General features: G+C 33.5%; 1 protein-coding gene across 15 annotated transcripts in view; it reads right to left on the bottom strand.

The window, feature by feature from the left end:
* The window catches only part of CCSER1 (coiled-coil serine rich protein 1), a 620,464-nt gene that overhangs the window by 221,160 nt on the left and 383,007 nt on the right, over positions 1–16,297 (bottom strand). For 13 of the 15 annotated variants that reach the window (XR_007376361.1, XM_048941935.1, XM_048941933.1 and 10 more), the window contains one exon: positions 9,755–9,832. Coding sequence is in view for 14 of the 15 variants with exons in the window: in XM_048941935.1 (XP_048797892.1) it covers positions 9,755–9,832 (78 nt within the window). In the remaining variant the exon portion in view is untranslated. Of the gene's footprint in view, positions 1–2,951; positions 3,281–3,431; positions 4,175–9,754; positions 9,833–16,297 lie in introns of those variants that run through there. The other 2 variants (XM_048941943.1, XM_048941938.1) reach the window with 2 other exon arrangements.

The raw sequence follows: 16,297 nt of genomic DNA, 5'->3' as shown, positions 1-16,297 counted from the left end.
GGTATGAAGACAGTACTGTCTCTGTGTGATCCCCTTAGGCAGCTATGCTCTGCTCCTGCTCACTTAAAACCACAATATTTTGTTAGTGAGGATGTTGGAATCTATCCCCAAACATTAGTATGCATGCATCATTACCCAATATAGATCTAATCCTCTCATTTAAGTATCCAATACAAAGCTATCATTTAATTTCATAATGATGGTTAGCATCAGCAGCATCACAAAATTTCTTTTGAGTGTTTCTAAATGAATAAAAATCTTCCTTGTAATTAACCTGGTACTAAATATAAGGTTGTAACATCATGCACACAATTGCTGCATAGCATCTTCAGCGTCACTTGTATGCATATGCAAAATTAATTTTTGTATGTTTTTTATACAGTGCATTTGCTGGCAAAGAGAATTTTTTTTTTTCTTTTATAGCTACCATCCAGACTTTGTTTTCCATATATTGCCTTTGTGGGCTAATATGAAATGAAATGCCATGCTGTTCCCCAAACCTCATTTATAATTCTCTCTCTTCATATTTCTTGCTGTTTTATCATTAATGTTAACGTTCTGTTGATACTTAAGAAGTAGAACTTCCATTACTAGAAATGAACAAAAGAATGAAACGCACTAGAAAACCACTGCAATGAGTTTAAGACAATAGTACACAGCCTAGGTGCAGTTCCCACCATATTTCTATTGAGAAAGAACAAGTAATAAGTCAGTTACAGAAATGACATTTACTGTTTCCATTATCGGTATTATATGGCAGGCTAACTTTATCCTTCTAAACTACTTCAGTTTTAAAGTTAAAGCATACTGAAAAATGCAAACTGTTTTAAATGACTGAATCATACATATACACACATACACAGCCCTCAAAGGATACCATTTAACACTGGATAAATTTTAACTCCAGAATTCACTCATAGACACCCTATTTAAGAAAACAGAATATCCACCCCTATCATTATGCATATTGTACCTTCATCAAAAAAACATCCTCAGCCTCAACTTTATGCCAGCATTCACAATGTTCTTCGTGTTTCCTTACTGAAATTGCTTCAGAAAATTCAGTGTTTTTCTTTAAAACATACCACTCAAAAACAAAAAAACCACCACACACTGACAAATGAAAAAATACCCCTTTAGATCAAGTAGAACAATTTTTCTGCATTTATCCTGCCCCAAGCTTTTAGAGACTTACCTGTCTCCTTAACTGTTCAAAACGCTTAAAGTTACTTATTCTTTCTCATCCTCTTAACATCTACCATAGAATATTTTATCATGGTGTATCTTTTTTGTGCCAATGTGTGTGTGTGTGTGTGTATATATATATATTTCAACATCTAGTAATTTGATTTCCACTTTTATCCCTCTTACAGTGTATCAAGCAGCATCACATTCAGTCATTCAGATACCGCTGAAGAAAAATGCAAAAACCGAAATCAGATTACTTGATATCTTTAGCAAAGCATCAATTGGAAAAATAACACATCTTAGGTAGAATAGCAAACTCTAGCACTTGTTAAACATCAATGCTCAGTATGACAAAAAAGAGAAGGTAAAAGTAACAGGACAGGCTTCAGGCAAAATGATTTGTTTTTCTCCAGTGTTCCTAGAATTGCTTTCAAAAATAATTATTTTCCTTATTACTGTGTATTCAGAAGAACCAATTTCTATTGTAATTAAGAACTTTTATATTGGTTTATGTCTTCACACTGAAGTTAATGTCCTGTCAACAATTTCATCGGTCCACATAACGAGCAGTAAATCTAAATACTACTTCTGCACTGATAAGTACCGTCAAGTGTAAAGAGAAAATCCACTCAATAACAAATGAAGAGATGTTCTAAACAGTTCTCCACTCAAAATAATTCACAGATCAAGTACATTTAGGAACTTCAGTAGATACGCTGATTTTATCTCCCTGAAGTCTAAACATCACTTATCTATCATGATTTTTTTCCAGACTATTTAAATCCTTTGTAAGCAAAAAAGAAAAAACAAAACAAAAACCCCGGAGCAATTCCTTACGGATTCATATTGCCAAGGCAAGGAAAAAGAAAAGAAACAAAGAAAAGTGCATTGGAAATGATGCATAATTAAAGTTAAAACCCAAATCCATGCTCATAAGTCACAGGACTGTTTTCAGTTTTCCACTGAAACAACAGCTGTAGCAACACTTCAGTGGAGTGGCAGTTTTAGAAATACACCAGATGTTTCAGTATTTTATACACAGTTTCAAGAAGAAACAGAGGAACAGTAAACTGATTGTTTAGGAAGTGAAACTAGTTTTTCTTCTCATCTGAACTCTTAAATTGTCTTATTTTTCTTCAACTTTTCTTCTTTGCCTGACTTTCACAGTAATTTTTTTTCACAGCTCTCTTCATGCTCAAAATCTATGTCTTTAAGCAGCATACAGATCTGTGCCAACGCATCACAATGAAAAATGCTCTCCTTATTCTCTTCCAAATAACATTATCCAACACAGACTGAAAATATTAGCATGATAAAAATGGTAGTGAAAAAAGAAAGCAGACAGCATAAGTTAGGCAATTCTGTGCTGAAAGGCTTTGAAACGGATTCTCAAGTGCTCAGTAAGTGAAGGAATAATGGCAGCAGATGAAGTTCATTAAGGAAGGTCAAGTTCAAAAAGGATAAAATGCACAGTCATTTAGGTTTTGTTTTTTAACTTAAATTATTTATTTGCTACTTCACTGTGTTTTCAATATACCTTTGACAAATACAAAGAGAACTATACAGTTTTATACACAAAGAAGTTCCCGGAAGCTTAATTGAAAGAACAAGAGAAAATGCTGAAGATGGTTGTTATAAACAAAAGAAGAAAAGAGGAAATAAGACTGATTAGTAGCACCATGGTAAGTGGTACCATAATCAGCCACAACAATGAACATCGCTTGTAGAGGAAATCCACTCACTTTCAACTGTCACAAGAAATTTTACTTGCATGCTTTTATCCTCAGTTTGGATCCATTTCAAAATACCCTGTGAAATGTTCTTTCAACTAGAGTAGTATGGTCTCTGCTTGAAACTGAAGCCGTGGATTCCAAACAGTTACTCAGGTTGAGTTCCTACTATATACTATGTGACTTAACTAAAATGGCATAGTAGCAAATTTCCAAGTATCATCCCATGTTCGCAGAAGAATATATTAGCAGGAAACTTGTAAGCATGCTGCTGGCACAATCACTTTCTCATCTTACCTGGTAAAGGTGAGTGTAGAGTGTATATCCCCAAGTGAATGAAGTCAATCAGAGGAAAAGGAACACTGAAGCAACAAAAAATGGTGGCAGAGTTTATGGTGAACCCTACAATTTGCTTATTTCTTGCATAATCAAGACATGATCCAGTGATATATATATATATATATTTTTTTTTTTGACAGCTTAACACAGCATAGTCATGTTCATCACACAATATCTACTTTGTTCACAAGCATCAGTGGCCTTAGAAACATCGCTTGGAAGATAAAGTACATAAAAAGTAAAGGTATGATTCTAATACATTCAAAAATTATAGAGAATGTTTTTAGGATCAGCTACCCCTTTCTTCAGATAAAGCTGGGCAAATTCTGACATTGTAAAATATGATGAAATTCCCTACAGAAATGTCTCTTGGATCTCACATAAAAATAACAAAATTAATAGTCATGAAATAGAGCACATGCTAAAAGGCATCAATACTGTATTCACAAATGGTGTCAACTTGTTACTACTGGAAGACAGAAAATAAAAGGCTTCAAAACTAATTGTTTCTTTAGGCTTCTAGATCTTGAAAATGTATTTTCCAGTCTCAGAGACTATCATCACTGAAGTTTCTCACATGTTGTGAATCACCAATAGATGATTAAAGTGCATGCAATAAGATTAATTGAATTTTATTTCAGATAATAACTGCATGGTAACTTACTAATCACTTACTTATATATGTTAATAATAAAGATAGTGCAGCCAAAAAAGTGATGTTTGCTAAAAACCAAATACGAAGCAGTAGGTTTAGCCAATAATCGTAACTTGTAACTCATTTATTATACATCGGTATTAAATTAAATCCATAACTGTGCCGAGTGTCCAGATGTTTTTTAATTTAAAAATGATGGAACCAATGAGAGGCTGATAGGTTTGTAAACTAAGCCTTCAGAACATGGAGAATTCCACAGGGCCTTTAAAAGAGAAAAAAAAAAAAAAAAAAAAAGGAAAAAAAAATGGAATGAAATCTTAAAGATATATGGTTTGATGGTAACACAAATTATGAGAAAAATGTTCATTTAAGCAGAAATGCAGACAGCATGTAATAAAGCTTCTTTCACACTGATCACCAACATAACATGGAATTAAGTGATGACATACAAAAAATGAAAATACAGCTCTTCAGCTTGTGCATGGCAGTTTTAGTTAGAAAAAATAATTTATTAGATGCCATCTTTGTACAGGAAAAAAGTCACCAGAATGAGACAGGTCATGCTAATAGAGGGAAGCTACATGCAGAATGCACACAACTTGAAAATATTTTCACATTAAGATAAAACTAAGTAGATCAAGCAGCACTAAAAAGCACTCATAAAACAGACCTGTACACGAAAAAATATATGTTGTTTAAATTATACTGCTTTACAATACAGTAGTTATCCACATCTAATTTTTCAAGTTTGCTTATTGGTCTTTTCTTCAAGCTGAGTCTATATTCATTTTATATATATATATATATATATATATATATATATATACACACACATGTATATATATATATATATTATATATATATATATATATATAATATATATATACACATGTATATATATATGATACTCATGTGTATGAGTGTGTGTGTGTTTGTGTAGGTTATGGAAACATGCTCAAAATCTATTACAAAAATCTATGTAGGTGAACTCCTGTCAAGTTGAATCCAATGTAATACAAACTCAATTCATTTACTTTTCATGTTTTGAATTTTGAAATCAACTTTTCTCTACCTAATTTTACCTTTCATTTTGCCTACTCATTATTCATAAAGGAACCAAAGTGAAAAGATTTCAGTGCTGGTAAGATATTCCCAAATACATTTCTTGTCTTACAGGCAAGATACTCCAGATATTCAGTAACAAACATAAAAAGAATCAGTAAAGTATAATTCAGTGAGACAAATATGTCTTCTTAAATTTCAAAAGGGTAAAAAAAAAAAAAAAAAAAAAAAAAAAAAAAAAAGTATAATCTGTTAGTATTACGTGTAAAAGGGAATGTATGCTAAAAATACGCTACTAATTTTAGGGACAAATGCTTATTTATTTAATATTTATAGGTGTGATATACTGCCTGGCAGCACCTTTGCAGTAGACACAAGGCAACTGTGGTGTGGTCAAATACTGTTAGAAAGCAATTATGTTAAGTCACGCTCATTAAAAAGCATTACACAGAAATTAAAGGAAACAACAAAAGAAAGACAAAATGTCCCAAAAGATGGAGTCATATGCTTAAGTGAATAAGTAAACTCATGGAGTAATCCAAGAAAGCAGTGATGGTACTAAAGCAGATAAAGCTGTCAAAGCGTTATCTTCAAAAATAAAATAAAATAAAATAATGAGGACAAATAAATGATAATAACTACACATCTCCACCTTTTCCCCTTTCTTCCTTACCCTGAGATACACAAAATCTGAATGAGTACTGACCAGACTTGCTGTCACTACTACCTTCTATTTTGCTGTACTTCAAAAGATAACAGCATGACTGCAAATGTGAAGACAGAATAAGTTTATGACATGACAGAGAAATACAGAATAAGTAGTTGGATGGAAAACTAAAAAGGTAAGAAAGACACTGCAACTATTAGATATGTCTTACAGAAAGATTATTTTTTAAAAGATATGGACACTCTAGTATTAGACTGATTTTAGTCTACAAGTAAACTCCACTGTTGTATATAATCCACATTTTACTACAGTTACTTAAACTGAACTGTGTTTATACCAGCAGCTAGTAGCCAAGTTGTATTCTACAAATCAGTACTGAAGATTATTCATACTAATTGAGCACCACTACAGAATAGGAAATAAAATGGTTTATGAAAGCCTGTCTCACTTCCGCACTGCCACTCCCAGTTTCAGTCCCAGAACCCAAATTACTTTTTAAGTTCATGATTCTTAATACACATTTGAAGACAGTAATTTTAGGTGGAGATACCATGACTTTCTGCAGTAGTATACAACTTTCAAAGAAACCTGGATTACTTTTTAACGTCTTCACTCAGGACACATAGCAGTTGGCCTGATACTTAACTTTTGGAGTAGTCAAGTAGCAAAAGTGTTAATCACTTGATGAAACTGGCACTTGCCATCTTCAAAGGCTTTTGTCTCCCTAATCAAAACTTTAAACTTCATTTTTTAACTATTAAGTTTCAGATTGCATTAGATTGATCTTGTATAGAAAACATTACACATTAAAGTCTCTTGTTCAAATGAATCTTCATGTGTAGTATTATCTGTATTGTTTCACAGGTATTGCAGAATATTACATGAACTCAAACTCAGCTGATTACCTTGAAAGCCAGAATCTGACTCCACTTATGCTATATATTCACCAAGTTAAAATTCAGTCTATTCATTTCCACTCTGGTAACCTCTCAGATACTTATCAAAGGTAAAACTCATGACTTTCTCAGAGTAGTTGGACAGACAGAAAACATTACTTCCCTTTAAACACTGCAGTTCTTTATTATTCACCCATTCCTTCCAAGAAGTAGACTAGTTTCTCCCTTCCTCTATGTTGCTTACTGTACACCCCAAGGATTCACTCTTCGTTTCTTTCAAAAAAAGTACTTCCACTATTCATGACGAAGAGGCATAAATTCAAAGATTTAAGACTCATCTCTCTTAACTTCAGAATACATTACCCAGAAGTCAAGCAAAATAATGCACTGGTTTCTTTTGCAGCTTAACAGTTCTCAGTTCTGTCACCCTCTCTTCCACTTTAGACCATTCTTCATCCAAAAAAAAAAAAAAAAAAACCCCACCAAAAATGACACTACGAACAATAGACACAGACAATGTCTCTTCTACTTTCTTGCTGTACAAGTATACATACTTTTTCTCTACAACATATTTGGCAACTATGTACATTACTGACATTAATTTAACATAACTGCATCAGATGGAAGGGTCAAACAATTAATGTTGCAAATTAAGCAAGAAATGTAAAATGAAATAATTTATCAGGCATCATAAAACACTAGAAGAAAAGGTAGTAAAGATTCTTCTGTTGAAATCCAGAACTACTCTCAGAAACAGAGTTCACAGGAAAAAAAAAATCAAGAATTAAGACAAAAACTGTTTATACAGGGAAACAAATTAATAAGAAAAGAAAGCAAAACAAACTCTTCTCAGAAACACTAACTTAAGGACTGCAGAAAAACTACAGTCTGAAGTACATTTTTTACTTAAAATATGACTGAAATAATTATAAGCAATTTACTGATAACACATTTACCCGCCTATTGCTAGCTTTTGAAGATATTTGAATGATTAAAATCGGCAACTTTTTCTCTTTTTTTTTTTTTTTTTTTTTTTTTCCCTCCCCTTCTTTACAGTAGCGAGTCTGAAGTGAGGAGGGAATTAAATTTTCTGCTTAGCCATTCAGGTAGATACCTTAAATATTCGACATACGTCATTCTCAGAATGTGACCAAGGGGGGAGAACATGGCATCTTGCATTCTCTTGCTTGTTTTGTGACGGACTACTTAGTGGAATTTCACATTAGCACAGCATACACATTTTTGCAGTTACATATACTTACAGAAATCCCGGATAAAATGATGTGCTGATATCACTCGCCAGGGTTACAACTTTTGCTATTGAAAAAATCTCATTTACAAGTAAAGAATATCAATTTAACTGCCATGGGGCTAAAATGAGAACACAGCTGAACTAGTTGTTCATTCATTAGTTCATGTAGCTTGTCTTCAACGGATGGCTGCCATCCGTTACAGCCATCCGTTTAAGACAAGCTACATGAACTAATGAATGAATGAGCAAAACTTTTTTAAACACTAGCAGTAGGAAAAATGTTACACTATTTATTTGCACATTCTTCTTAATTCTTCCATGGCTTGAATTCATGCTTATATTAACAACAGCTTGTTCCTTCAGATTGCTTCAACTTCCTCTGTAATCTACTCCTTGTAACACAATTTTTACAAGTAAAATCATAGGTGGATGTGCTGTTTCATGCAAAACTATTTCAAATCTCCTTTCACTCTTGCATTATAGTACTTCATGTAAGTAAATGTATGATCTCAATCATAACACAATAGAGGCATTTTAACCAAGAAGTTTGAAAAATGCAATTAAGAGCATGGATAACAGCAGCAACATAAAATATCACAGACTTGGTTTGGGTCAGGAAGCACAACAATACATACAAAACATAGCTGTTTAAAAAAAGTATCCTACAAAAAGTTTATTCTTATTTCTCATGGAAAACTTAAAATCTAAGCTCTAGGTAATCACATACTTATTAAGGACAATTAGCCCCATCAGAAAGAAAAAAAAGTATTGTACCATTAAATAGTAAGTGTAAGATTTTTGAATATTATACGATTTTCACCACCAGTAAATACACATCACAGTTTCAACATGCCCAAAAGCACTGTTACCATCTCACAAACACTACAGAGCATACAGGCTCATATTCTGCAACAGATGCCCAAGAATTCAGTGGAGATAGGTAAACATCAACTAAAATAGTGACACATTTGACCTACATAAAAAGTACTGTATGGAAAACAAAAAGCCTGTGATAAAAGAAATACACACAAAAAAAATTTTTTTCCTAAGTAACTTGTTAAAGATAAAAAAAATACTCCTGGTTTGAATCAATTTTAAAGACTTCTTAATAAGTAGTTGACTTTAAGAACTTCTTTTCTTAAAATTTAAAACGTATATTCCTGTCTTCACAAGACTATCTGAAATGCTGGAAGACAAAAACTTGAATGCTCCAATAATGCTTTATAAATTGGAAGCTGCATGCAGAAACACAGGCTGAGCTTGCTGAACAGTGTTTGCTAAGCCCAAATGATAGAACAGAAAAGCATCCTAAACATTAAATATCGTGGCATACTTACTCTCAGATTATTTAAGAAAGCTCACGTAAGGAAGCAAATCTATCACTTATGTTCAACTGATATGTCAATAAAAAGAGATCTATTATAAAATTTAAAAAATAGACAAAAACCATTTTCTACTATGTTCCTCATGAGAGGAAAAAAAAAAAAAATCAATTCACTTTCTAAGACGAATTTTGACTGATGTTCTTTAAGAGCTTTAACAATACTTAGCAGAAGTGTGCTTATTCTATTATCTTCCAAAATGCAAATAATGTTCAGACAGCATATGGTGATTATAAATGCAATAATGTCATTAATTTGTTAATAAACATGTAAATAACCATCAATACTGAAGAAAATTACAATCTACTAATACATACCCACCACATTCACTTATGCTAATTATGAGCTGTTTGCAAAGCATAAAATTAATACAGTATTGGTATGCTAGCAGGTAGTTGCAATTATATTCTCATGTTGCAGAAGCCATTTGAGAATCAATTAACAGCACAGGATGAATGTTGTTCCAGTAAATTCCATTAAATCAATGCACGGACACAACAGCAGCAGAGGCAAACAGGCTGATAGAACTTTGAACACCCATAAAGATGATTAAAAAACAGTACTACTCAATACAGCTACTTACATCATGGCCAAAAAGTTCTGTCTGTGTGGATTTATCTGCCTGGGAAGCAAAAGCCTTCTGCAAACACTGAGCTTTTTCCTGTAAAACAAAATAACAGAGCATAGGTGAGTCATCTTTTTGCTCACTGGGCTTCGCAGCACAAAAAAACAAGTACGTACAAAACTCATGCACAGCCAGCTGTTCAGAAAAGGATTTTACTACGACACTATTCTCACATAAAGGTTTATTTCCTTACTATTATTTCCTTATATCAACTTTCTCTTAAATAGACAGGAAAGCCCAACTATATGTGAGAGTTGGGCCCACAAAGACAGTCACTGCAGTGCTGGGAAGGAACTTTTTCCACAGCAGGTGCAAGCCTTGATGTAGAAAGATGCAAACTCCATGAAACAAGGTTAGTACAACATACCTCTTGATCAATACAAATTTATTAGCAAAGCCTAAACAGTTCTTGAACACAATTTCTGCTTCTCACATCGCTCTCACTTTGCACCTCAGCTATTTTTGAAGTCTCATGAAGAAACCTCAGGACTGACTCATAAGAAGAGATCTGGCCATTTTGAGGAAACCATACATCACAAGAAAGCACTTTAGGACTTAATTTAAAACTCTTTGCTGATTAGCAATGATCCTCACCAAGTCCTTAGATATATTTTTTTCTTCTGGAAAGTATTTTGATCAATGAATTGTAAATACATTGGATAAGGCAACAAAAGGGACGCAAGAGGATGAAGTTCCAGGAAGGGAATCCTTTGGTATACTGAACTGTTTTCTTGTTTACCAAATTAGTTTTATGTTTCAGCTATATACATAGAAAACTCTTAACTCATCTTAGATGAAAATTCCTCATAAAAAATAAAACAAGAATGTGTTTTCATATTGCTGACAAGTATGTATTACAGCAAAATGGAATTTACATAAAGTGAAATTTTTGGTTAATTGAATCTCACATTGAATGAAACTCTGGTTTTACTGCAATAAATGTATAGAAACTTCAGAAATGTCAGCTATTATTTGGATTGTTTTCGTTCACAAATGTCTATTCTGCATATTTCTGAAATCAAATGTTAGTAATTTCAAGGAAAGATGAACACCCCTAAATGGAGTAAATTTTCACCAAAAGCTTTTAAATAGCAGGACAATGACACCAAAATGGCCCTGTCTCTGGCAACTCAGCTTTCAAATAAGGAAAGAAAAGGCAAGCAAGCAAACTAGCAGTTCACTGCTCCCAAATTTACAGACGTAAGATAGCTTCCTCATTTCTGACAGAAAAAGTCCACCTTCTTGAAGTTTGAATTTACTAGTCCATTGCCAACAGAATTTTTGGAAAACTAACACTGTTAGATGTGCTTTCTCATTTAGAAAAGCAAGCTTAACTGCTAAAAAGCTCTGAATTTCAGTTACCAACCCAGACACTGACAGAGACAGAATATTCAAGTAACATGATCAGATCAATCCAGTACTCAACTATGAACATGACCATTTTCACTCTGAGTGGAGCCACCAATACACATTTTGAAAGAACTAGGAGAACATATACACAAACAAAACTTTCAATAACATAACCCATTAATTGGGAAAGCTAGGGCAGTCGGAATAACCAAATTCATTTCTTTTGTGAGCTGCTCATTTAACTGTGTATGCACATTAAGATCAATTTTCAACACAATACCCCAAGTTCTGACTCCACATTTTCTTCTTTACCAGAAGCAAAATGAAAGACTTGAGCACTGACAATAAGCAATATCCTCTCTGTATTCTACAAAACAATACACTTTCAAGTGTGTTGATCTGAATTATTTTTAAAACTATTAAAGATAAGAACATAGCACATGCCATTTATTTCCAGTGATGTGGCAAACACCTACAGATACCTTAAAATCACATTTCCGTGTTATAATGCAGAAAACTTCGTTTGAAACAAAACAGCATCCTACTGGAAGAGATTATGTATATTTAATAACCATTCAATTTGATTTTAGTTGTTTCACTAACTTAAAACTACATTTCTTGTTGCCAGTGTAAAGTAGCTGCTCCAATAAGCATGTCTTAGTTTATGAAATAATTGAATAGTAATAGTCAAGGTATTAGACATAAGTATACTGTAAGATGTTACTTGCAATATAAAAACACTTCTTAAAATGATTAGTTGGTAATTTAAATATAACTTCACGCTATCTTGACTGTATCAATAGACAGACTTGATAATGAGCTGATTTGATGAAATGCTGGAAAAAATCCTTGCTACACTGCAATATGAAACTACAGATATAGCATAATACATAAAAAAGCACAAGTAAACTTCAGTGTAACAATTTCTGTAGAAGTACAGCAGATCTTCACACTGTAAATACACAGTAATCCTACTCTGCCTCTGCAAAATATTTAGAGGCTTTATTTTGCTACATAATAAACAACCGTAAGTATTTTGCAATATTTACTGGATATATATGGCACTGGCTTCTTCTGGGCACAGATTTACTATTCAAATCTAGGCACAGCACAGTATTACAGACACAGATCAGAAAGACTGTGTGTAGAGAGAGAATACCCTATAAAGAACAAAAACTTCTTGCAGGAGAGCATTTTCATCTTATCCCAAATACTTTTCAATATCACTAATGCAACATTCAGCCATTAATTCATTTTACTTTTGTAATTTGCACATGTTTACTAGCAATCAGTATTACATGGGCAAGTCCCCACAGCTACTTTAGTCTTTGCTATTTGAATGGACATCACTCTAAGAGCATTGCCACAAGTGGAAAGGCTTATTGTACTACCCGAAAAGAAGTCCGTAAACTTTTTGTTAATACAAATGGGAAAGATAGAAATCTGGATGCCAGAAAAGTGCATTTGGAACTAAAAGCCTGCCTTTTTCTGAAATAGAGCAAATCAACCAAATAGAATATCACCTTCACAAGCCAGAAAGCATGCATTAACATTAACTCACAACAAAGAAATAAGCTGTCTAGAAATATTTCTGTACAATAGCCTTAAGCTTACATCATTATTGGTAGAAATGTTCAATTTTTTTAAAAACATTTTTCATGTTCCAAAGCTCCTCTGACACTTTCCAGCCATTTTGAAACATTATCCTCTTCCAGAAGCTTCCAAGTGGAGCTGAATCATGAGTCACTTTTAAAATTCTCTTATAAAATAAATAGCTTTAAGAATGTACTTGTATTGTGACAGAACTACCAGCAGAAAAAAGTTCTCATTCGCTAGGTTAATCCTAATTATTAAAAAAAAAAAAAAAAACTAACACAAGAACAGCTTTTGGCACTCCTGAAGTCACATAGCAACTCATAGCAACACTGCCAGCAACAATCATCACAAAAAAAATCAGTCTCGTGACCATGTGCTTATATACTTTTTCTATTATATTTGCAGTAAGCTACTGAGAGGTGCTGTAAAAGGAAAATAATAGGCATAAGCTGATCCCAAGTGTATAAAAACATTATATATTAAAAAAAAAAAAATTATAAGATGACAAAAGGATATAAACAAAGACAAAAGACCAGCATTGCTGAAGTCACAATAGAGCACCAAGCTGTTGACCAAACCGAGTTTCCTCCCAGAAAAACAAGAAATGAGGAAGACTACTACAGTCACAATGATGGTAAAGAGTGAAATTTGTGTTAAAAACAGTCAAGAAAAAGTGCTTTTTATAAGATATATCCTCTAAACATGCGTGATTTAAAAATTATCAGCAAAAGCTTCTTAAGAATTTTTGGACATATTACGTAGATGTGTTAATGCTATCAGAAGAAAAAAAAAAACACAGTACCTCCATTAAAATTTGTGCTCCTCATCAGACTAGCACAAGTTATACCATTTGCCCACTCCAGAATACAACAGTGAAAGCCAGTCTCCTGGTAGATATCAAACATCTCATGAAACAAGCATTCCACCTTTCATCTATCTACACCCTGTCCGTGCCATGGCATTTTATCAACCAATTACTTTACTTCTTACTATGCTATCCATAACGCTTGTCATATTAAGCTGGAAATCTCTGGCTGATAAATTTTTTCTGTTTCATAATGACTGGACAGAACACCAGATAAAACAGCACATCGGAAGGGAAGAGGTTTCAGAAAATCTACCTAAGTACGTTTGGGAATCATTACCTGCTTTTCAAAAACACTTCTCCCCCTACCTCCTCCAAACATACTTCTCAAACCCAAAATTTTAAGAGTGGTCATGCAAGCCAGCAAGAAATGTCGATTATGACTGCATAGATCTGATCTCAAATGAGTAGATTGCCTCGTATACAGGCTACCTATTTTCCAGCTCCCCATTTAAGCAGGTGCTCACATGCCATCAACAGTCATGTAATGCAAAGCAGCTATAGGGGCCATCAGACTTATATGGTTCAGGGAAGTTGCCTCATAATACGAATTCATTCTCGAACTGAGAAATTCTCCACCTGTGCTGCTCCTGCAGGAGCCCAAACAAACAGCGGGGACATCAAGCTTTGTACTCTGAGCAAGACTTATAAATTAGAAGGATAACATAAATGGATCAGTGGCCATACTTACATCTCTACTCATCTGATGGGAAATTACTATGAAGTCATCAAGAACCTCCTTTAAAATGACATGACTGGGGCAACAGGACATGAAAATGCCTTGGAAGAAACTGACAAATTATTTTAAGATTTGGACATACCAAAATTATCTTGGATACTAAAAAAAGCTACATTTTATTATTACAGCTTCCACTTTTTTTCCCGTTGTATGGTACATACAGTGAAATAGCATGAAGTACCACTAGAAGCTCCTCATGGCTGATAATTTTTTGCCATTGTTTCACAACAGAAGAATCTGTACCCAACTGTACTTAAAATCTTACATGACAAACCATCCAGGTCTATTTTTGTGCCACACTCTCAACAAATGTTTGAAATTACAAATGCTCTGTACTGGCTAAACAAACAAAAACTGACTCGCCAAGATCCTTCAACTGTGAAAAAATATTTATGATTTAAATTTATTCAGCTTAAACGAATATTGAAACAAAACCTTTTTTCTACCAATGGAAGTTTGGCAGCCAAATTCTTGTTCTGAATTGAAACACATGGGATTTCAGTCAGGATGTTAAAAAGAGTCTAGGGCTAATTCAATCAGTTGGGATAGGAACTTACAAAGCATATGCTGCAAAACTACTACTTGACAAAGAACAGAGCAAATTATTTTATATAGACAGATAATATATATTATTATATGTTGTGAATATATGAATATACATAACAGAAAGAATTGTATTTAAAGAGTTACAGGATGATATATCTTGAAACTATACTTTTTTCCACAGCATTTCTCTTTTGAACAGAAAAATATTAAAAGATTTTATCAAAATCCCCTTACCCAATTCTGTATCAGTGAGAGTTCAGTAACCACTTGTGGTGCTTGGCTTAATTGCAAATTCCAAAGTGAAAATTACCTTGAGCAGACCACCTTTTCTGGATGAGTTCACCTATACAGCTGCAGCTTTTCTCTTTAAGCAAACTATTTTATCTAAATACTTTATCTTAAATCACTTATTTTAGCAAACATATTTTAACTAAACGCTGTTCCACCTTTACTGTCACTTACATTAAAAATATATACATTCACAATTAAAGTTTTTGTATTCAAACCTCTTCATGTTCACGATTCAATATCTCTCTCACAGTTTGTACAGATTATTTTACTGCTTTATTTCATTTGTGTTTCTTCCCCATACACAACCAATCAGCCTACCATTGTAAGCATTAGGAGTGCGGTCAGATCTACAATTTACATGCAATTTATTCCCTTGCTTCAGGCCTTTACACCACTGTGAACAGCAACTTATGTTTGTCTCAGAGCCTGGGGAGAAAAGCTTTCTTCAAATGACTCAAAAAATGCAAAGCTTTTTAATTCTGATGTGCTATGAGATTAAACTTAATCAACAGCAGCAGGAAGGCAGTGCAAGCAGAACGATAACAAGCGGCAGAAAAAAGTGCTCCCCAACATCTATTCTATCTAGTTTATAAACTGCAAAAAGAAACAGATTTCACAACATGATAACTACTTCAACTGAAACTGAGTTCCTTTCAGATTGAGTATACATTAGGATATAGACATATTTGTTACAAGTATTTCTTTAGCAGAATTAGCAGGCTAACCTACTTACAGTGTAGCAAGAATGGAACCTTACACAAAAACTGATTAGTGTAAAAACAGATTAGATAGATTATTCCTCCACGTTTTCATTAAGATGTACTGCCACAACATAGCTTTTGGATGGCATGCTCTCCACTTACAGTTCTGCTGACACACAAAGCACACAGCTTTCAACCTTGTGTGTTTGTTGTTCTTAGACTACTACGTACACGTCAAATGCTAACCAATCCAAAAAAGTTCTGCATGGGTACAAGAAGAGAATAACACACGGCTAGCAGTATACATTCAAGAAAAATTCTCTAGCTAAACAAACAATACAAATTAACATCACTATGAAAACTCCAGAGCGTTAACTAACAGATGATTCTGCAACACATTTTATATGAAGCAC

This window comes from Lagopus muta, chromosome 4 (assembly GCF_023343835.1).
Source record: "Lagopus muta isolate bLagMut1 chromosome 4, bLagMut1 primary, whole genome shotgun sequence".
Lineage (NCBI taxonomy): Eukaryota > Metazoa > Chordata > Aves > Galliformes > Phasianidae > Lagopus > Lagopus muta.
This window is presented reverse-complemented; position numbering and strand designations above follow the sequence as displayed.